At 37.4% G+C, this 24,138-nt stretch overlaps 1 protein-coding gene across 1 annotated transcript; it reads right to left on the reverse strand.

Annotated features, from left to right (window-relative positions):
• Positions 1 to 4,558: 4,558 nt before the first annotated feature.
• LOC107292163 (1-acyl-sn-glycerol-3-phosphate acyltransferase epsilon) lies at positions 4,559 to 23,341 on the reverse strand. The gene is made up of 9 exons (XM_015821226.1): positions 23,260 to 23,341; positions 19,345 to 19,397; positions 15,041 to 15,110; positions 13,825 to 13,940; positions 12,666 to 12,755; positions 11,371 to 11,461; positions 9,689 to 9,850; positions 6,722 to 6,845; positions 4,559 to 4,733 (listed from the first exon to the last, which is right to left on the reverse strand). The coding sequence occupies exons 1-9, from the start codon at positions 23,339 to 23,341 to the stop codon at positions 4,559 to 4,561; spliced, it is 963 nt and encodes a 320-aa protein (XP_015676712.1).
• Positions 23,342 to 24,138: the final 797 nt, after the last annotated feature.

The following is a 24,138-nucleotide window of genomic DNA, read 5'->3' on the forward strand; positions in this document are numbered from 1 at the left end:
TTATATTAAGTTTTTTTTTATTTTAATGGAAAGTTACTACACATTTAGCATTTGCTTTTAAAAAAATTGGGATAGATGTAGAACGTGACCATATTATCACAAAATTGTAAACCAGGATTTTTGGTTTATTATAATAAACAATGGTTGTCAAGACTCATAAATGTGAAGAACCTAGTGTAATTTTATTAGTGATTGGGAACATTTTAAGGCATATTTCTAAAATATTGTATCAATATTCTCACTCTGGTCTCTGCTTTGTTAACATGGTATTAACACGACCAGTATGATTTATGGATAATGGTCTATTTGTGAATACATTTTGCAAATTTGGAACTTATTATGAGTTATAGTCTTATTGGGCATGGGATAATCCAAAATCCAACTTTTGATGTTGGAAAGACAGCATGACCCCAGATTTGCAAACAGATCACTATCTTTTTGCTTTGTTTCTTATTTGGCTATTGATATAATAGAAAGACTATCAATATTATTGGATATGGTGGCTGAGAACTACCTGTAATTTATACAGTTCATTCGATGCATGTCTGCACAATCATAGGCACAAACGCCGTAGCAGTGTGGAGATGGCTACCTATTCTGATCCTCCAATGCAGCACATCTCTCTGTGCTATGTGTCAACATTTAAACCAACAGATGTTTGATTGTACCCAATATGTCTGTCAATCACAGATTTTATTTTGGTGTGTGGCTAATCTTGATGCATATAAAATAGAAGGTCCTAGCTATTGAAGGATTGCATTGTTGGGTAGCACTGATAATCCATTGCATGGGCAGTCAGTAGGAGCATTTTGTCAAGACTTCTAGACATAAGTTTGAATAAGAGAAGCCTTATTTATTCCAGCCTCCCCCCAAAAAAGGTATTTATTGCTCAAGCATGTGCCCAGTTCTTGCATGGCATGTAGTTTGGTCCTTGTGACAATTACTTAAGTATAAAAAGTATCATGCAAGAAATTATGCAATCTAAATTATTAAGAAAAACCCTCCATGGGCTCAATTAAGATGGAGTTGAAGATCTGGCTAATTTTCATGTATTGGCCGAACTTTATTTTTCTCCGTAGGACTGAGCTCCCTATCACTTGCAGATAATTGTAATGCTAGATGAAAAGGATGCTTCCTAGATAAATGGAACTTTTATGGCTTTTTTCAAGAGACTCTTGCCCTTGGAGTATGAACAAGCCAAGGGAATTCTGACACAACATACATTCTGGACATGGAAAATGACAAGACCAGTCTGTCCTGCCCAGAATGTTTTCCTGTGCAGGCAACCTTATATTCTCAGACCAACAAGACATTTAAATTATATCGCAGTATCCAAATTGTGGAAAACTTCAACACTGGCTCGATTAAATGTGCTAATCAGCTACTCTGGAAGGCAGATACATTTTACCATATTATATTGATGTTTTTATAGGAATATTAGAATCCTTAGGCATAAAGTATCCAACTCATTCTGATACCTTTTATATTCAGACTCTTCTTTCTGATCAAATGGATTCTACCTCCCTGGAGTTTGCCAGATTTGGTTATGCTGACAGGAGGATAAAATCAAAGTTTTCTAAATCTCACATTCCTTAATGTAGAACTGTGGTTAACCCTTGAATAACTCTGAATAAGTGCATATCTAGAGAGATCTCACTTTTTGCCCACGTCCCTTAGAATCTTAGTTTTATGTCACAATATTAAGTACTAAAGACTAATGACAGCCTGCTTCGTAGCTTATAGACAGTTTATATTGGTAACAATGATGTAATATTCTATTCTTTTTGCTTATATTTTCATATCTGGTCTTCCTCTTCTACTTTTAAACCGTTTTGTTCTATACAGGTAGTTCTCAAGTTATGACAGCAATTGGGACTGGAATTTTCATCACTAAGTAATGCAATTATAAAGTGCTATGTCATGTGCCCACATTTCTTAGCAACAGCAATTCCAGCAGTCCCTGTTGCTAATGTTAAGCGAGAACTCTAAGGTTGTTAAGTGAGAGGATGTGATGTGACCACAATATGGAAAAAGGCACAAGCAGGCTAGTAAATGAGAGCTATGAATTGGCAGGCAGGTGTGCGGCTGAGTGCCATGAGTGGGCACTACATAATATGGGTAAGTGGGTGCTGCGGTTGGGCATTATGGAATGTAATCAGGTGTGTGGATGCCATAGGCGGGGGCTAGAGAGTGGTAACAGACGGATATTATGGCGTGTCAGTGGGCAAATATTGGGATGGGTGTTACAGAATATGGACATAGAATAGCAGTTATTTATGAATATTCCAGTTTCACAAATCATATTTGTAATTATATATGTTCAGAAACAAAAAAGGGATCTTTTGAAAGATGTTTCCACGGAAATGTATGTTTTAATTTAATCCTGCCACAAACACCTCACTTTTTCCATAATGTGACCCTTTCATAAGAGATTGTTCCCTTAAAACTGACAAGAGAACCTGGCAAATTTCTTAAGAGGATTCCAACCTAAAACGAAATAAAACAACTAATAGCGCCTTTGGTACTCCTTTGCAACAAATGTTGCCATCTGAATTGCACCACACCACATAATTGTTTCCTAAATCTCTGGGATCATGCAGCCATTTTCTTCAACTGAAATTAAAAACTAGCTACTGAAGTAGCAAGAGGAATATAAGAAACAGAAATAATAAAATTAAACAACCAGAACACAAGACTACTTTCGCTCCATTTATAACTGACTTTTTAAATATGCCTTTGTTTTAGTCAAAGGAACTGTAGAAACTCTGGGCAGATCATTGCAAGAGGCTCAAGTGAACTGGCTCCTGAGACTTTTTGACCTGAAATTTATAATTGTAAATTTGCAACTAACTGTTCTGCCTTATTAAACCAAAACAGATGAAGAGAGGAATATTGGTTTTAGGTTTCTGGATCTTTACGTTAAGAGCTAAACACAGTCAAGAGAAGTTTGTAGCCATCTGAAATATGCTTGTTTTGACATGGCACAAAACATCACTCTAAATATTCTAAACTTTCCTTCCATAAAATTTGTTACTAGATTTTTCCACTAACCTGAGAACAAAAAGTCAAACAGCGAAGCAGATGAAAATTATCATCTATAGAATAATAAATACATTATATAATTTTAGGACAAATATAAAGAACAATTAGTTTTTCTTTATGTACAGGAGTAAAATATATTTAATATTATAAAAAAAACTCAAACCTGATCATTTTAGATCCTTTTGTATCAAACACTTTGAGCAAAAAACGGATATGAGAAGTTCAGAAAGATTTTAAAAAGCTTTTCATGTTTTTTATTTTAATATTGGAATCATGACAGTTGTCTTTTGTTGTATAAAACAACAAGTATAAAATAGCATCCCTTTTCCTATTAGATACAGAATAGACAGATGCTAAATTTTATGAAATTGTATACTGTCTCCAAACAGTGACCAAAAATATGCTCATGCAGGTAAAATATTAATAGAATATTTTCTATATTTCAAATCAGAGCTCAAAAACCCAATCTCAATCTCCTGTTCATCAGAAGCACACATCAAGTGCAAAAACATTCAAATTATCCAAAAATAAGTCTAAATCATAATAATTAGACTGCAATTCAGAATCATGTCGAACAAAGGCACATATTTTGTATTTTGGCAAGAACATACAAATATTCCTCATTTCCATAAAATGTACTTTTGATTGCACAGCAGCATTGTTTACTTCAGTTCATACTCATTTCACAAATAACATTTTCCATCTCTAATTGTTGTTTCACAGCTGGTATATTCATAAGCTGGATTATATATTTTTCTCCTTAACCTGAAGAGACCTTTATAGGCAAATCACTGTACATGAAGCAGCCTAGCTAAACAGGAACTTGGAATATCCATGAACTTTTCTGGTGTTTCTTAACTGGCAGTTTAGCTTAAGAGTTCTAGAAATTTGGCAAAGGTAATTTATAACTGAATGAGCCTCAGGTCGTGCATTATCTATTTTGAATATATAATTATTCATGTACAAATACAAGGTGTTTAAATAAAAACTACACTTTGTGGATTAAAAAAAGATTATAAAACTGAAGTTAACTAGCCACATAACAGAATCAAAGTTTCGTTCACTTGTTAAACTCATCGTTCCATAAAGAGTTTTTCGCCTGCTTTTTTTACAGGCTGTGCTTGAGCAACTTCTTTTCAAAACTAAAAAAACATATCTAGATTCAAATAGAGAAGAAGGTATCAATAGAAACCAGCTTGGTTTTTAGTTTATGATGTAAGAGCTTTTGTAATAAACTAAAAAGCAGAAAACCTTGTCAGAAATAAATACTTTCATCTAAAATAATGCTAGAAAATCCATTCACTGGTCCATTTGAACCAGTATAAACATACAGAGTGTATGTTATATGTAGGTAGATATATATTCATGGAAGAAAAATATGCTAAGTCTTTGTTATCTCCTTTGTTCTTCTCCCAAAATCAGAAATATAATTTACTTTTTTGTCATAACCACAACAGAATTAGATTAACAGAGTGTGTTGATACAATATTCAATTGATAAGACTTTATTTAAAATTTTAATATAAATTTAGGAAAGAATTTGAAGTGATGTGCAAAGCAAGAGAGAAAANGCCGCTTAAAAACAATAAGGATGGCAATGTTTTCTGGAGACTTAGTTTGGAGTGAACACTTTTCCCTGGGAACCTATTTCTTCTTTGAGAATCTTTTGCATCATAAAATTCTATTAGCAATCTAGGAGCAAGGAAAAAGTTTAAACATAGATTTATTTATCATATAATTTTGGTACAATTCTCTGGTTATCTCTGATAACTTATCACAAATATTTTCCTCCAAGAACCATGACTTTTGGCCTGAAATTTTTTCTTTCATACATTAGGGACTGAGCTTTTTAATCTTTATCTGCAAATAGCACAAAATTTACCATGTTTCCCCAAAAATAAGACCCACCCTGAAAAATAAGCCCTAGCCTGATTTTTTTGGGGTGGGCCTAATATAAGCCCTACCCCAAAAATAAAACCAGGGGGGTGAGCATGGCCAGCACAAGAGACACTGAGCGCACACTGGCCAACGGTATCCGGTAGCAGCCGCAGCCTGCCAGCCCCTTGGCGCAGCACAGGTAAGTACAAGCGTGGAGGCAGAGGCGGGGGGTGAGGCAGGCAATCCAGATGTGCTGCATGTCCGCCTGGCTCACAGGAGGCTCTCACGGCAGCACCGGCAGCAGGCAGAGGCATGGGGGAAGGCAGACGATCCCAACGCACCTCATGATTGCTTGCCATGGCACGGCTGCAGGAGAGACAGTAGGACAATGTGGGCAGCGCATCGGGATCACCTGCCTCTCCCGCCCACCTCTGTGCTCAGACTTACCTGCGCTGCACCAAGAGGCTAGCGGGCTGCAGCTGCTGCCGGACACCGTCAGCCCCTGCGCGCTCACTGCCTCTTGTGCGCATGCCGCAGGATGGGCCCCCCAGCCGGGCTGATCATCCAGATACCGTGTTTCCCCGGAAATAAGCCCTAATGCATATTTTGGTGCCAAAAAATAATATAAGATGAGGTCTTATTTTGGGGGAAATACGATACTACCGTGTAATTTGGCCAGACTTATTTATAGGGCTATACAAAGCATTAAAAGAGGTGTTATACAAAGCAATTTAGCACATATCAGCATCTCTCTCTGAAATGTTCAAGCAATCACAACCCCTGGATGGAATAGATAGATAGATAGCCTTTATTCTCATTTTTTACTGTGGGCACATTGGCATACATTAAAAAAGAAAGTTTGCTGCTTGCTCTCAAAAGTGTACACATACACAACACACATTTAAACATGCTATAGACAACATAAGTAGAAACCTACACCCTTACATATAAATAATATTGCCAGCTGTCTTAGTATCTCTGTGTAGATTCTGTTAGCAATTCCAATGGAAACATTCATATCTTTTTTGAAGCAGCTGCATAAGTCTCACAAAGGATACGGCTGTTTTACTCTTCAAAGAGACCCCCTTTTTCATACTGATGTGCTTTGTGAAGGACCAATTCTGAATGCACTGCACAGCTCTATTTCCCTTAAGTAGCTAAATGTAAATAATTAAAGCTGCTAAATGGACTCCAATGAAAATGAGTAGAGTGTTAACTCAGCTATATGGGTGTATTTATTGCAACAAATTGACCCAGGTTTATTTGGGATAAGTCACAACTAGCCTAATATACACAGCAATTCAAGACAAGATCAGTTAACTTATAGCTTGAAGTGAAGGTTAACCTGCAATTGAATCAATATGGATGTAAATATCCTTTACTCTCAGGCAAAAAAAAAAAATCCTAGAGAAATTAGAATTAGTATATCCACATCTGTAAAATAATATTGTTTTACAAATGTGGAGAAACTGATTCAAACTGGACCAGGGAGTCTTTTGGCCTGTAAGTAAATAATATTTACATCAATATTGATTCATAGTTGCAATCACTAGTATAGTACCACAACGTTGATTTGAGTGATATTTCTCACTCTCATAGCCACTGATCTTCTTATTACCTTACTCTATTTTCCACACACAAATCTTCCCAGGTGCAAAATAGCATAAAATTCATACACAATTTTGTAAAATGTTAAGCTAGCAACATTCATTATTAATACAAGTAGTAAAGATAGCTGGTCTTTATTTCTTAAAAAGAAAATCAAATGCTCCAGATACAGAGCCAGGTCTTTTACTACTTACTTGTCCTTGACTTCAAAACGTTCGTGAAGCCATCTTCTCATAAACATTTGTTCTTCTGGAATGTCTTTTAGCTCAATTCGTTCAATATGGATATGAATTCTTGGGCACTCCTTACAAAGAAAGTCTAAAATCCAGAAGAACATTATAAATACTTTTGTTATAATATGATTAATTTCTTCTTCTTTTTTGTAAAATTAAAGGCTCACTTTATTTAATAATCTTTAAAAACCGATCCAAGTTTCAAGTCTGGATATTTAAACTTAAAACACTGTCACAACCCCTCATGACTCTTTACAGTATTGCAATTGCTCACAGGCTTAATTGAATGGAAATGATAATAAAGACTGTTATTTTAATTTAGTTTAGGTGGAGATAAAGAACAAAAACAACATGAAATCTATTTTTTCTTGAAATATACAAAAGAACATAATAATTTTTACAGCGCCTCTATCTATTAAATGGAAGTGGCCAGATAGAAAAATAGATGACTCAGATGAATGCATCATATTTTATTTTTTACCTGGATACACAGGTGTGAAATGAAAGCATCTGTGTTTTGCTTCAAATAAATCCCTAGATTCCATATTCAGAAAATGTATCTATTTTTAGAGCATTATTCTTAAGATTAAAGAAACCCTATAGAAAAATGATGATTTTCTTTTTTAAAAAAAGTTAAATACAAAGTTATGCTTGTTTACTTAGAAGTAAGTCTGTGCCAAAGCATTATTTTCAAAAAACTGTAGACATTAATAAACGTTTATTCATCTTTAAAAATCCCAATATTTTTAAAAAGAATAAAATAGGATACAATGCTATTCTGAAAGTATATTGAAAAGTAAAGAAAATAGCATTTTTGAGGGAAAATTGCAAGTATACACACATACACATAGACATAACCAACTATTTCATTGCATCTCTCATAAGATCAGAAATCCATTGCCCCTCTTCCCCCAATGCACTCAGAACAGGGATGGCTATTATTTGATGTCCTGCTCTGGGCATTATTCAGTCACAACACAAGACTTCATTGTCCACAAATCTGTGGTTAAAGGACATGCAACTGGGATGGATCCACAGCAAATATGCAACTCTCCAGCTTTCTATTTCTATTCTACCCTCCCCCTTCCATAATTTGGTGGCAAATCCCCATTTATTAAGGATAAATATGGGTGTTTATGTAAGAGATATGAACACAGAAAAGTTCAACACAGTGAAATAGGAAATGAATGGACCAACGTTGACAACTTAAGTATCAGCAAATTCAAATAGATAGGAATTAAACACTCTCAGGAGATCCTACACTGTATAACTCAAGTAAACAAAGGAAGAGCAGCATTTTCACAGAAACAATAAAGGAAGAACAATATCTGACCAATTACATCAATTAGATTTTGCAGACAGCTCTTGAACCTGATCAATATATTATTTTGATTATTTCAACTTGTGCTCCAACCACTGATCTGGAAGTAGAGAATGTTCACGAGTTTAATGGTCACATTAAATTTGAAATGGATAGGACATTAAATCTGAAATTGAAATTGATATAGCAGCTTGTGATCGGAGACTAGAATGCCAATGTTAGAAATATCGATGAGGAAAATGTACTTGGACTCTCTGGGCAGAGGAAAGCAGAATGGTTTGGGGAAGAAACATCAATAATGTGTGTTGTGCTGATGATATTATGCTCTGAGTGCTGAGACAGCCAATGATCTGCAATCTCTAATAACGAAATCAAGCAGCCTGATGACAAAAAGGGAGTAAGACTACATATAAAGACCAAACTAATGACAATAGGCAAAGCATCATGCTTAGAACTGCAAAAGAAGACAGTGAAGTGGTGGATGGCTTTTGGATCTACTATCACTAATAAAAGAAGTAGCAGTAAAGAAATATGCCACAGACTAGACTTGGCTGAGTAGAAATGAAAGCTTGGAAAATACATTCAGATGTCAAAGATCAAAGGAGTGCAGATAATGGTTTTCTCTGTGATACTCTATGGAAGTGAAAGTTGGTTTTTGAAGAAGCAGGATAGAAACAGCATTGAATGCTTTTCGTATCTGATGGTAGAGAAGGCTCCTGAGAATACTATGAGTAACCCAGAAAACAAACAAATGGATCACAGAACAAATCTCACCCAAGGCAAAAATGACCAGGTTCAAATTATCCCATTTGGGACACATTCTGTGAGGAATTAGCTCTCTGCAGGAGGCTCTAATGCTGGGAAAGGTGGAAGGAAAGGGAAAAAGAAGATAAGTAGCAATAAGGTGGGTGGACTCAATTACAGCAATGATGGATGCATGGCGGGAAAACCTGGGGAATATCCATCGATGTGGTTGCTAAGTGTTGACACTGACCTGGTGGCACATAGTCAATCAATGAGTGTGCCTGGTCTGTGTGGATGAAATGTTCTATTTTCACTTTTATTTCTGCCCTTCCCCTCCTTAAATCCATCTGAAACACATTTGGCCTCACATGTGGTGATGCTTGTTATGACATAAGAGGTAAGACCTCACTCTTGCCCTGTTAGGAGAGACAGATCACGGAAGTCACAAATTATGCCTTCCTTTGCACACTAAAAAGTAAAGTGCTGTTCTTAATGTAACTATATGCTAACAAAATATAAATGATATAACTACATAATTAAAATATAAAAACATGCATAAGAAAAAAAGAACAAAGAGCTCCCCTCTCCAGTTTAAAATCCAGTGCAGCAACAAATCATGTTAAATGCTAGTTTATGTAAGCAAATGTATTTGTCGGCCAGTAGACAGACAACCTAAAATGGAAATGAGCCATTAACTGGAAACTTAGAAGTCAAACAAAAAGCTAAGCCCAACCGTATATCATTTGGGACACAGAAAAAGTTCATCTTGAATGTTGTAGACATTCCATGAAGGATGTGGATTCTCCCAGCTTGAATCAGGCAAGAGAAGGTTTTTAAAAAGTAATTCAACAGCACCTACTCACCAGTCATGGATGGTGCCACTTTCCTTTGTCCTTTATGATCCACAGTACCTTCGTAGGCTACTGTAACATCATAAACTGCATCTAAGTAGCTCTTCATTGAATCAACAGCAACATGAATGGCTTTCACCCGTGGAGTAAGCACATGTTTCAGTACTGTGAGACCTAACCAAGAGGAAAGGCAGAGTGAAAAAGATTTAACAAGTTGCCCAGGAAAATGGTAACATCTCTAGATCCTGCAGCTGACATGTCTAAAACAAGCCATTGATTCTGATTTTCTCTAGACCCAAGCTAGTGTTTTTATTTTTCTTTCTTATCCTTAAGCAAAATGATCACATATCTACCCAGTATCATGAATCAATTCAGTAAATCATAAGGATAATTCTAAAATGCATTTAAGTTCATGGCATTCACAGCAATCCGTTAAGCCTCCATATCTCTCTAAGACACACATTTAATTCGCAGAGAAGATAACCAGATGTTCTCTACTCACTAAACAAAAAAGAGCTCTTGTGGTAAAAATATTCTTCAATAACTAATACTCGCAATTGTTTTCCTCATCATGGAACACAAAACATGCATCCAAAGAGTCCAATCTGAACATGATAAATAAGTGACATGTGAATGCAATTTAGTTATAAATCTACAGCCTTCCAAAACTGCAAAGGAATATAAAATATTGTCAGGTGTTGCATCCCTGGCACATAAAATTAATTTTGAATCAACTTTATCAACTCCAAGACTGGAAAAAAAAACATTTTTCCAGTTTTCCACAAAATGTGCTCTTCGAACCCTAACAAGTTTCTTATATATCCTCTTTTACAAACTTCTAGACATTTTATATTTAGTTATTTATTTTATTTGGAAAATTCATATTGGTGCCTACATGCTAACAGTGACTCAAAGCAGCTTACAGGAAATACAGTGTTGTATACAATCTTAACCAGTAAACTGTAACTCAACTCAGACATTCTTTCTTTCAGTCTTTGCTTCCAGAACCTTCTCCTCGTTATCTTTTGTTTCTGCTCCAGAGGGCTATTTTTAACATTCTACCTTGCTTTGACCATTCAGTCATGACACCAGTGTGGTGATTGGGTATTAGAACTGTCTCTCAAAATGGCAATGCAAGGCACCACCTCCCAGCTGAAATTTTGGAAGGCTTGAAAAGAGATTGGCTGGGAGGTATAAGCAGAATAGGTTGGAGAGGATCTCTCAGTCTTAGCCCAAAGAAATTTGCCAACTGTTAGAGTGATAGGTTTAGGAATACAGGTAGGTCTTGATCAGTGCAGTTAATGAATCCTATGAAATGGTCGCCTTATAAAGTTCACACTATTCAAAGTGATATTGCTACAGAAAATATGGTAACTGGTTTCACCTTGACAGAAATAGGCAATGCCATTGATCAATGCTATCAGAATCAGGGCAACTGCACTACCCCTATCATAAGGTGGGGCTTTAAAAACATTTGGGAAGAGCAGTAGATCTGACTACACCCCCAAATCCTGGCTCTAACAGCTTGTTGTATGCCACATGACGGTGGATTTCAAGTAAAGCATTTGTAATCTATTGGTTTCACTTTATCTTCACAACTGCTTTAGAGTAGAAAAGTGGGAGAAAACTAGTTTAAATAAATGGAACTCTGTCATGCTTGTCTTTTCATCTCAAATCTACTTTATTTCTCTTACCTTCCTTATCAGCATATGACTGACTATCTGCAATGACTTTGGGCAGCTCTGGATTGTAACGTGTTCCTTCTGGAAAAATCACAAGGTACATCTGTGGAATTAAATATATATAAATGTGTGTGTGTGTATGTGTGCGTGTGTCGGTGTGTACAAACAGTTTTATTAAGTTAAACAGTTCAGCCTTCCAAGACCGAGAACTAAATTACAAGCAAGTTGTAAGACCGAGCTTCAATGAGGTTGCTTCGGTCAAAAGTCTCATTTTTCTTGCAGCATAACACAATCACTTTGTGCTTCTATCAGTTCTCACAAATGTAATTTGTGAAAGAATGCAGAATTCACCCAGACTTGCTGCAAAAAAGCAAAACTCAATTCATTTAACACTACCATCTCATAATGAATTATTTGGACAATAAGACTAAATTGAAACTACTATTCTTTTTGTTTCTTTAATGTCACTCTTATTCTCTTTGCTGTTTAATAAATACAACCATTTATTAAATTGATATTTTTTATTAATATAAACTTACATTAATAGGTTCGCACTACAACGTTGACTTACAACTGTTTGTTGACTTACAACTGTTTGTTTAATTACAACTACCTCAGGAAGTGACTTACAGACCATCCTTGAAGTTGCAATCTGCATACCGTCCTCATTGTCACATGATCACAATTTGGGCACCTGGCAATTAGCTCACATTTATGACAGTTATAGCATCTTGTGATTTGTGACAGTTGGGGAAGCTGGATTTGCTTAACGACCATGTGATTGGTATAATGGCCATGCAATTCTCTTAATAGGAGTAAAATGGTCATAAAATTGGATCTGATCATGTGATGACTTGCTTAAAGACTGCAACTTTAGCAGCCAAAATTTTATCTCAACTGTGGTTGTGAGTCGAGGACTACCTATCTTGTTGCTTAGGGTTGTTTAAAAGAAATATATATGACCCCTCAACAGAATTATCAGGATATTTAAAAAATGAGTTTCTATAGCGTAATTTTTCTATATAAACAGTTTTGCATCCTAACACCAGAACTTTTCCTGGAAGGTACAGATATTTATTCTTCCAGCAACCAAACGAAGAGAACTGCTTAAAGTAGCCGCCTCACTTTTTGGAAGGAAAGTCTAAATTAGCATTTGATTCTGAAAAAAATGAATTGACTCTTGAAGTTTACTTTTGTGTCATATAATATCATACCCAAATACACACACACACACACACACACACGGGGGGAGAGAGAAAGAGAGAGAAAACGTATATACTGTACAAAGTGGAAATAAAGAAGCTTACTGGAGTTTTTGCTTTCATCTGGATATGCAACTTGTTCCTCATTTTCTTTTCATTAAATCTGGCACTTCGTTTCACATACACTCCACCATGCTAGTATATAAACAAATTGAATATGTTTGTAACTCTGAATGATTCATGAAACAGTATTTTTATACTCCAGAATAAATAAATAAAAATTAATGTAACAGCATTTTACCTGCTGTAGGGTAAGCAGCTTTCTATGCTCTTAAATTTGCTTTTGCAATGATAGGAACATGCAGACTTTTATGTTTTTATTTTACAATATTATTCTATTAAAAAAATAGGAAACAGAAAAAAAATGTAGTTTTTAACCCAAAGACAGTTGATTCTATATCTTGTCTATATCTAGACAAAAGAATGTTTCTCTAAGTGTGGGAATATGTGGTAAGATTATTAGTATGCCGAAGCTCCAAAGTAGTAAGACTATTAAGCAGTGAAAAATTCAGAGAGGTCCAGAATCAACCTATTTCTTTTGCCTCAAAAGTGAGGCTCCATCCAAATTTTAAATACTTACCTAGACAACACAATGGAGGGTAGGGGAGGGTAGTGACAAGGCATTACCTGTGTCAGACACTGACATTAATGAAATAAATGTTAACATTGAATTCTTACATGGGAATTCTAATTGTGTTTGGTTCAGTGGCTACTTAGGCTGTAAATGATGCCAACTTGCCTGGCTATGATGAATGCCATATGGTTTACTTCTAAATCAAAGTAAATCTAGTTAGGATTGAAATATTTAGCATTTTTCAGGGCATTAGCAGCACAATGAAAGTATTGTAGCAACTTTAGCCATTTATTATGGCAAAAAATTCTCACATTAATTGAGATCCTTTACTGGGGATGATATTTTACTGAAACTAATGGGATTTCCAAATATTTGCAGAATCAATTGTATAAAAAATAAGCATCAACTGCTAGCTACTTTACACTACTACAAACTTTTCTGTGAGATGGGTGGCTCTATGATAAATAAAGAGCTGCAATGTTTGTAATATTTTTTTCTCAACTAGCTTGCTATTAATAAATATAATTGTTTTTGTTGTACGCCACCTACAGTCACTTTTCTATGAGATGAGCAGCTATATAAATATGGTAAATAAACAAATAAAAATACAGAAACAGAATTAAGATTTACCTGAGAAAAATAACACCCGTACAAAGGAAGCCATTTTAATCCGTCTTTCAAAACATATCGAATATGTCCAATAGCATTTTGCCTGATGGCCAACATATTTGCTATAATCCAATCAACTGCAAACCCAGAACACAAATGTTTATAAATATAATACATTCTTGGCATACGCAATGCCAATTCTTTCACGAAAAACAAATGCTGCTAAAGATCATGAATTGAGCTTTTCAGTTACAAAGTAAAATAAGCTCTTTTCAAAATTCTATTCCTTCTCTTTTTAGGCTTTGACCTTTTCATTCTCCATTTATTTCTTAATTTTCAATAAAAAAGTTTTAAATTAATATGATGCTATTTAATTCACTTCACTAAGGAACTGGAGGAAATTAGATATCTCATCTTGCAGGAGCACCAAAGGAAAGATATGAGCCTGAATTTGCCAAGAAGAAATTTAAAAGCTTCACTGTATGTAGAAAACTTGCCCTTTTAAATCAGGCTTATGCCATATTGTACAAAAAAAATCAAGCCTCTACCATATCTTACAAATAGAGTAAATTAGTAGGTAACCCAAATATTCAACTATCGACATTTTAATCTGAATGTTAATTCTGCATATAGTCCTTGCTCAATGACTGTTTGAAATTATGAAGGCCTCAGAAAAGGTGATCATGTGATTACAATCTGGTTGCTTGGCCACTTCTTTGCCCTTATGACTGGTTGTCAAGCACCTCACGATCATGTGATCACCGCTTGCAAAATCTTTCCTCTCAGCCTCCACAGAAAGTCAATGGGGAAGCTGACAAGAAGGTTGCAAAGTGCTACCATTTGGCACCCTCTCATCTCCGAGGGCTGAATGTGCTGTTTTATGCCTTCTTGGATCTGCAGAGAGCTCTGCAGAGGCAAAAAAGGAGAATGCCTGTCTTCATCTCTGCTTGAGCCTCAGCAGCTGAAATCCAAGAATATATGAAGCCAAAATCCTTCCACAAGCATGGCGAGGGACTTCATTCACTTAACAATCCGTAAAATTGTTTAATGATTGCAACAGAGAATGGTGGAATTGCGGTTGTCAGTGAAGCAGTGAAGACACATGGGCATCTCATCTTAATGAGTAAAACTCAAGTCCCAATTATAGTTTTTAAGGCAGGACTACTGCAGTTCCATATCATTCATCATAATTGTTAACATTACATAAAATTCATAAAGAAACCAGCAATATACAAACCTGTGCTTTGATGATTTGATATATATACCACATTCTCTTTACTTTTTGGCAAATCACCATACAGAATTATCTAGGGAGGGAGAAAAAGTACTTAGTTAGCCTAATTATATAAAAATAAATTTAAAATCAAATGTCAAATGTTGTTTTTTTTTAAAAGAAGAATAATGTTAATTATTGTTAAGATTCCCTTTTCCATCTCAATGCAGCATTGGTCTACTGCTTAAATTATGTGGCATTTTACTCCACATTTAAACACAAGAGTCTGAAACTAAAAAAGCAAAGGCGCTGACAGGCTTATTCTATGCTTCAACATAGTTTTAAATGAAAACATTTTAAAAATCATGTCTTCTCTTGCAAAAGTCATGAGGTGTATGCTTTTACAGTTAAGCCACCTTGTACTCTTATTACATTTATTAACAATTCTTAAAGATAGGCTCTTACTGTTACCATATAACTTGGGTATTCAAATTGTCGCCAATGTATAATAAGAACGACTGAAAATGCTAACTCATGCAAAATAAACTGGAATGCCTAATCAGTTCCTCTGTAAATGGATTAATTAGAGTAGCTTAATCTTGTTGCCCTTTAGCACTCTAACCACCCCAAACAAATTTCTAGTTTTTTTCTCATTACAAACATAAAGGGATAATAAATGTAACCGAAGAGTAAATGTTGATACAATTCCTATTACAGCCTCCCTCATGCTGAAACTAAAGGATAGATGTTTGCATGTTGATACAGAAAATACTATCAAAGTAATCCAAATTATCTTTCCCTAAAAGTCAGTTGGTGTACAGTAATGCTTGAAGCACCAAGCTAGAAACTGGAACTCTGTGCAGTTCAGCGTCCTGATTTCTAGCTTTCCCACCTTAGGTGCAAAGCTAGCTGGGCGACTTTGGACCAGTCCCTCTTTCTCAGGCCTAAGAAGGATGCAATGACAATGCAAAACCTTGCCAAGAAAAGTGCAGGGAAATTCCAGGAGTGAACACTGACTTCAAAGCAATTTTCTCTCTCTCATACACACACATTTACTCATGCTGTAAGAAATTTTCATACTTTGGCTACAAATAGAAAGATAATGTTGAATGCCAATGGGGGAAAGGGGAAATACTAGAGGAAAGGGACAAGTCCAAAATTACACAGGATAACAGGATGCAGAAACATTTGACCTTTAGATCATTAGTTCCATTCAAGCTTACTCTGTGAAGGGACCACCTAACATCTGCCTGAGGGTCTTACTAAAAGGCACACCTGCCTATTGGCAATAGTCCTGAAGTGAGCAGCTGATTCTAAATATTTCTGCCTAAACAAATTTATGGTGTTACAAATGTTGCTAGTTTTAGTAAGGCTTATTTTGGAAGAACCATCTTTAAACACCAGGATACTATAATACAGATAGCCCTCAACTTACAACCAGTCACTTAGAGATAACTTAAAGTTACAAAAGACTCCCCCAAATCCACTTACAATTCAGCTTCAAAGTTATAGCTGCTGCAGTCCCTCCCCTCACATACAATTGCTCATTCTTATGACCAACTGCAGGGATGCTACAATGCTCCTCCACCTATTTACCCCCCCCTCCACCCCCAAAGGCTTTTGGCCTGCTCCCAACCCAACCACCTCAGTCACCCAAGGTAGCCTAAATCCAGGTAACAGAAGCTACCAACCTGCAAGGGGCTATTACAGCTTAAAGGTCTCAGCCTGCATCCCACTCCAACACCCAAAGGACTTGGAAGACTCGGCCTGCTCCTCAGTCAGCTTCAGGGCCCAGCAACATTCAAGTTAAATTTCTGGTTTTTGCAGGGGGGGTAGCCAATGCATTGCCAGGATCAGCTTTTCTACAGAGGTTGCTCATGGCAACCAGGTGCTAGGACGCTCCATTCTTTAAAAAGCCTCCCCAAACAAATGGAGCCTCCTCAAGCAAGTAGAGCTCCCCATGCACCAGTAACTTCGGCTGCCAGAGTTTAGGCTCCCTTGGGTATCTGAGTGGGAAGCTGGCCAAGGCCTACATCCTGTAACAGTCCCCTGGGAGTAGCCCAAAGGCATGTGGGGACCCCGAGAAGGGGAAAGTATGTCCAAATGCCTGCAGGGATCCTTAAGGGGAGGGAGCGGAGCATGGGGTATCTCAGAGGGTGGGGGAGGCCCAGAGCATGCCAGGACTTCCTTACGCCTGAGGCACCCCACAATTTAATGGCTGCATCAGGGAGAACCAGAAATTAGGATTGTAAGTGAGCTGGTCCGGCTTAACAGCTGTGACCACTTGTGACTGTAATGGGCAGGCTCCATTATGGTTGTGAGGGCTTCCTGTAAAATTTTAATATCCTAGAGTTCAGGGCTTTTCAACCGGTGGTACTTTAGCACCTGGCAGGTGGTACCTGACCCCTAGCCAAGTGTAGCAGGGGAAGGAATGCGTTAAAGTAGCATTGCGCAGGCCTGGAGGAGATCAGCTGGAGCTGCAGGGCTCATGTCCGCGAAGCTACATGCTGGTTGGAGCTTCTGGCGCACCCGGAGGGCGGAGAGAGGAGGAGCAGGTTTTGGCGGAAGAGGGAGAGAAAAAAACATATGGAGAAAGAGAAGAGACTTTTGTTAGCGAAGCGGTGAGGAGAGAGTGAGCAAGCGAGCGGCCTTTGCTAGCGAAGGGTGAATTAGTGAAAGAGCAAGCAACGGCTTTGTGTGAGCAATGTGTGAGTGAATGAAAGCGAGAGAAGCTTTTGCAAGCAACGTGTGAATGAATTAGAGTGAGAGAGAAGCTTTTGCGAGCAACGTGTGAATGAATGAGTGCAAGCAAGAGGCTTTTGCTAGCAAAGGGTGAGGCGGGGTTTGCGAGCGAAGGGTGAAAGAAAAAGGGAATAGTGAGGGAGAGAAGGGAAAAAGAAAAGAAAAGGCACTGACTTCTGAGTTCCACTGTTACAGCAGGAAGGAAGCATTAACATTGAACCTCAACTTTTTATTTTTCCATAATATTATGAACTAGCCATTTCTATAACAACAAATGAATCTAACCAGTAAAGCCCAAAATCCCCTCTCCTTTTTTTTTAGTCATCCAGTTTTTGACAACTTGCTACGGGACTGGTGGTACTCAAATATTGTCATGTCCTCAAAGTGGTACAATCTGTGAAAAGGTTGAAAAGCCCTCTCCTAGTTGACAAGGAGAAAATATAGATACAAAGAAAAAAAAAATAAAAAGAAACAACAGCTTCCATGAAGCATCCTAATGAGGCTGTGGGACTTTAAAAAAAAAATTACCCCACCATTTTTATTATGAAAATTCAAGGAGGCAAACATACATAATACTCCTTCTCATATTTTTCCACTTCCTCCTCCTTTCCCTACAACAACCCTGTAAGGTATATTGGGCTGAGAGAGCATGGCTGGCCCCAAATCACCCAGCTGACCTTCATGCCCAAGGAGAGACTAGAGCTCACCATCTCCTGGCTTCAAGCTTGGTACCTTAATTACTAGGCCAGGGGTAGGCAACCTTGGCTCTTTTATGACTCATAGACTTCAACTCCCAGAATTCCTGAGCCAGCATGGCTGGCTCAGGAATTCTGAGAGTTGAAGTCCACGAGTCATAAAAGAGCCAAGGTTGCCTACCCCTGTACTAGACCAAAGAAACTGGCTTTTTCACTATCATATATTCCAAATCCTTCCCCCGCCCAAAAAAACCTTCAGAATAGGCTCATTCTTTTGTTTCCAATGACATTGTTCTTTGTAACAGTGGCATATATGATCATGTTCACATAATATGCTGTACTTTGCATCTCAATATATTATGCAAATCCAGGAAGAGTCTAACATATGTAGCAAGTGATGTACAATTTCATTACCATGGCATTTAGTTAAATTCATTTAAATAAGTATCACTTGCACCAACAGAGCATGCAAGCTGTTTTTAGAGATAAGCAGTTCATACCACTTCATAATTTAGGCGAGGTTATATCATAATCAAAAAACACGAGTTCTAAATGTATGGAAAAAATGTAAGAAATAGAACGCTTTCCTATACTACTTACTGACATGCTAGGTGTTTGTGTGCCCAAACGATTGTTATATTTTGCTTTTTTAATGAACAAGAGTAATTTCAGTCATGTAATTCCCCACTTGCAATTTGAAATCATTGCAATCCAAGCACATAACAAACTATCAGGAATCGAAATCAATGTGTATGTAGCTTTGAGCATCTTACACTGCATTTCTGCAATATAAATAATTGAAATTTGTTGACAACTAAGAATTTTAATTTGATGAAATAAAAATTATTCATTAAAACTACAATGGAATCTGTGGGAATGGAATAATGCAACACAAGTTGTAATCAAAAGTTGTAGCTCCTCTCCAGCAGCTGCTTGCAACAGTTCTGTAGACAAGCAGACAAAAAGTTAAAGGGTCAGTTAAAAGCAAGTTAAACCTGTTGCTGATGCTGTGTAACAGGAAAGTATTTTAATGAATCATATACATATTAAAAATGTAATGCAGTTTAATTCAGATTATTCAGCACATGTATTTACTCTGAAAAAACGGGGAGAAACTTTTAAAATCATTTTTGAGGGAAAAAAACTCTCTACATTTAGCTTCATTAAAGAAAGTCCCTGTGCCCAAAAACTGCTTTTGGAGACAATTCTATTAGTGATATCAAAATGCAAGCAAAAAGAATAGTAGTTCTACATGGAGGGAAGTGTGTAGTGGGGTGCTCCAGGGCTCTGTTCTGGGCCCAGTGCTCTTCAACATCTTCATCAACGATTTGGACGAGGGGATAGATGGGGAACTCATCAAATTTGCAGACAACACCAAGCTGGCAGGAATAGCCAACACTCCAGAAGACAGGCTTAAGATACAGGAGGATCTGGACAGACTTGAACACTGGGCGCTATCTAACAAAATGAAATTCAATGGTGAAAAAGTAAGATTCTACATTTAGGCAAGAAAAACCAAATGTACAGGTATAGTATAGGGGGTACCTTGCTCAATAGTAGTAACTGTGAGAGGGACCTCGGAGTCCTAGTGGACAATCACTTAAATATGAGCCAGCAGTGTGCTGCAGCTGCCAAAAAGGCCAACACAGTTCTAGGCTGCATTAGTAGAGGGATAGAATCAAGATCACATGAAGTGTTAATACCACTTTACAAGGCCTTGGTAAGGCCACACTTGGAATACTGCATCCAGTTTTGGTCACCACGATGTAAAAAAGATGTTGAGACTCTAGAAACAGCACAGAGAAGAGCAACAAAGATGATTAGGGGACTGGAGGCTAAAACATATAAGGAATGGTTGCTGGAATTGGGTATGTCTAGTTTAATGAAGAGAAGGACGAGGGGTGATATGATAGCAGCGTTCCAATATCTCAGGGGCTGCCACATAGAAGAGTGTGTCAAGCTATTCTCCAAAGCACCTGAAGGCAGGACAAGAAGCAACAGATGGAAAGTAATCAAGCAGAGAAGCAACCTAGAACTAAGGAGAAACTCTCTGACAGAACAATTAACCAGTGGAACAACTTGCCTTCAGAAGCGGTGAATGCTCCAACACTGGAAGTTTTAAAGAAGAGACTGGACAGCCATTTGTCCGAAATGGTATAGGGTTTCCTGCCTGAGCAGGGGGTTAGACTAGATGACCTCCAAGATCCCTTCCAACTTATGAATTATTATTATTATTATTATAATTATTATTATTATTATAATTATTATTATTATTATAATTATTATTATTATTATTTAGTTTGAGTGGAGTAGCATTCTTCAGAATGATACTCTGCTAATTCAGGCATCAGCTCAACCGGATTGTGCAGAAAATCTTTAGGAACAAGTGTTGAGTTTACTATATGAAAATGTGAAATATAAATCTAACAAAAATATATTCTAAGGTTCAACTTCCAAACCTGCATGTACACTACCTACCAGACTGCTCTAATTAGATTATTGTGGAGATATTCAGTGAGTCAGAGGAAAACAGGGTTCTCAACCTGGACAGAAGGAAGGAACTTAGATTTTTAGGCGCATACCTCTGCATTTGCTCGCTTCCCTGTCTCTTTTGCCAGCCAGCCCAGTCCTGGTCAGGGGCAACAATCACTCAACTAGAATCAAGATTATTTATTATTTGATTTCTATAGCCACCCACCTCAACAACTGATTCTGAGTACTGTACGTCATAACTTATGTACACCAACATTATTGCAGTCCCTTACTTCTGATCCATTGTCTCTTTTCTGGGCGGGAGAAAGTGACAAAAGTTCAAAGACTGAAAAGCAAACCAGTCCTTCCTCTGTGGTGCATCAATGATATTTGGGCCTTAGTTTTATGCTACACAGAAAAATGGCAGGAAGACCTAGAAGCAGCAGCTGCTGCATTTGCTATCTTGCACAGGCACCCTCCCTCCTTTATGTTTTGGGAAGTGAGAGAGGGAGAGCTGTGTCCATTGCAGCAATTAGACCTCATCATCTAAAAATACTTCACTATCCCTGGTGCCGGAGAGGACCCTGCAACGCGAGGCCAAGACTCGCTTTCTTCCTCTTGTCAATATTTGCAACGCTGCTGAGTCGGAACTGAGCACCCAAGAGGGCTCTCTGCCTTTTCCCGACTCTGCCCTGGGAGGTCGCAGCTCAACCAGGCCCCCAAAGCCTCCCCTGCCGGCTCCTTTGTTTGGACCAAAAAGCCTGCAGAGGCACCNGCAAAGTCCGGAGTTAGGCGACTCGGAATGACCCGTCCTGGCTTTTGGAGTAACAGTAGCCACTAAAGTTAGGTTAAAGGAGAGAATAAAATGGAGAGTGAAAGCAGGAGCTGAAGGACCGGGGATGGTGGTGGGGGTGGTTAGGGGTCGCAGAGCTTCATCCAGTCCTGAGCTCTGCTCTCATCGCCGCTTTTCCAAACTTAATTTGCTCATTGGCTGCTGATCGCTCTTGCTGGGGTTAAAGAATTGGAAATGAAACAGCAAATCTGTCCTTCGGGTAAACTTTGAGGCCCGCAGAGAGAATTAAGAGAATCCGTTTGGCCTGGCCCCAGTGTTTAAGGCACCAGGATACAATCTGAAAGATTTTTAGTTCTAGGCCCTCCTTAGGCATGAGCCAGCTGGAAGATCTTAGGCCAGTCAATCTCTCTCAGCCCTAGGAAGACGGGAATGGCAGGCCACTTCCATAATCTTATAGGGAAGTTTTATATACAGGTTATATACAGTTATGCATAATCAAAAACGAGTTGGGAGTCCGTTTTTATGTGACTGGCTGCCTCTGCGCCTTGACCCTTCATCGGGTCTATTTTACCACATGTGTATACCTGGGATTCGTATTTTTAATATTATTAAGGACAGTTATGTATAATATAGGGATTTCATGTTTAACTTGTATGCCACCCAGAATTGCCTGTCAGTGAATTGGGTGGCTTTTAAATTTGACATTTTGTGTGTCTGTGTGTAAAATATTTTGGCAGGAGGGACTATGGCAAAATATCTTCTTTTTTCTTTCCTACCTTTCCCAGCATTGTCGACTTCTCTAAAGAGCCAGGTCTTCACATATTGTGTCCAAAAGATTATAATTTAAGCCTGGTCATTTGGGCATGCATCAAATGAGAACTATGGGTTGGTTTGTTTAATGATCTATTTTTTATTTTCTTGGCCAGCTATGGTATTTTTAGGAGCTTTTTACAATACTGAAATTCAATACCTTTAATACTTTTTGTTATGTAGTGGGATCTTTGAGGCATTGACGAGGCGAAAGTGAAAATAACAACACGTTTATTGGTTAACACAGAAGCAGCTCTAACAGCCGCTTAACTTCTATTTATATCGGCGGCGGCCAATGGAATTAAAGCAGTTATTCCCGCCCAAAACACAAACTTGCAATTCTGCAGATAGGCAGTCTGGAGTTTAAACGGAAACAGCAGTTACTTGTTTATAACTGATACCAAGTAATTTACATCAATACATAACACTTTTCCTATCCTATTCCTTCAAAGTTCAGTTTTTACTTCCATTGATTGTCACAAGAAAAAACATTGAGTTCATGATTCTGATTTTTATAGCCTGAATTTGGCATCCAAAGGCCTCTAAGTCCTTCATCACTACTGTATCCTAGTCTGTGGCCCTCTTCTTCCTTTAGTCTCAATAGTAGATAGTTAAAAGGCAAAAGCTATCTTCTGTTTGAATATCTTTATTCTCAATTCTAAGACTGATTGCTGTACTTATTGCGATTAATTTGGTCTTAATTATATTTAATCTTAGTCTCTTTTTTTCACCTTGCTCTTTGGCTTTCATCACCAGAGTTTGCAGATTATTTGCATTTTCAGCTCTCAGAGTAGTGTCATCAGCACAGCACATGTTGATTCTTCTTCCAGTTCCAAAACCTGACTCATCTTTTTCCAATCTGCTTCCCTCAATATATATTCAGTGTATGGTCTGAATAAATAAGGAGAGAGTACACACGCAGCCTTGTCTTACTTCTTTGCTAACCAAGAGCCAGGCTGTTTCACAATGTTCAGTTTGGACTTTGGTTTTCTGACATGTGCATTGGTTTTGCATGAGGACAATACAGTGTTTTGAAATTTCCATTGTTCTGAGCATATTCTGCAGCTTGATATAATTGAGAGCCTTATAATCAAAGAAGCACATATTCTTTTGGTATTCTTTGGCTTTCTCAATTATCCAGTTTACAGCAGCAATAATGTCTTTTTTCCTTGACCTTTTTTAAACCCAGCATGACCATCTGGCATTTCCTTTTTATAGAGGTCCATAATCTGTGCTGTATGATCCTAAACATTATTTTCTTATGTTCCAAATTCCCACTATAATACTCTCTTTGCAGCTTCAGATTGTGTTTCCCTGCATGGCAACATCAGCAATTAGACATCCCAAAGGCTTTATTTTTTAAAAAAAATATGTTTTATTAATGTTTTTACATAATCACCTTAATATTTGATAAACATCATGTTGTCTGGGTTTATATTTAAAAAATAATAACAATTAGTTTCTATAATTCTATAGTCCACATAATAGCTTTGCTTGATGTTCTCTTCTTCCAAAAATGATCTCTTTTGCCAACCTTGAATTAATACAATTATTATTATTATTATGATAAATAACAAATATAGACATTTTTCTAATATTTCTGCAAATAA

Source organism: Protobothrops mucrosquamatus, unplaced genomic scaffold (genome assembly GCF_001527695.2).
Source record: "Protobothrops mucrosquamatus isolate PMUCROS unplaced genomic scaffold, P.Mucros_1.0 scaffold1278, whole genome shotgun sequence".
Taxonomy (NCBI): domain Eukaryota; kingdom Metazoa; phylum Chordata; class Lepidosauria; order Squamata; family Viperidae; genus Protobothrops; species Protobothrops mucrosquamatus.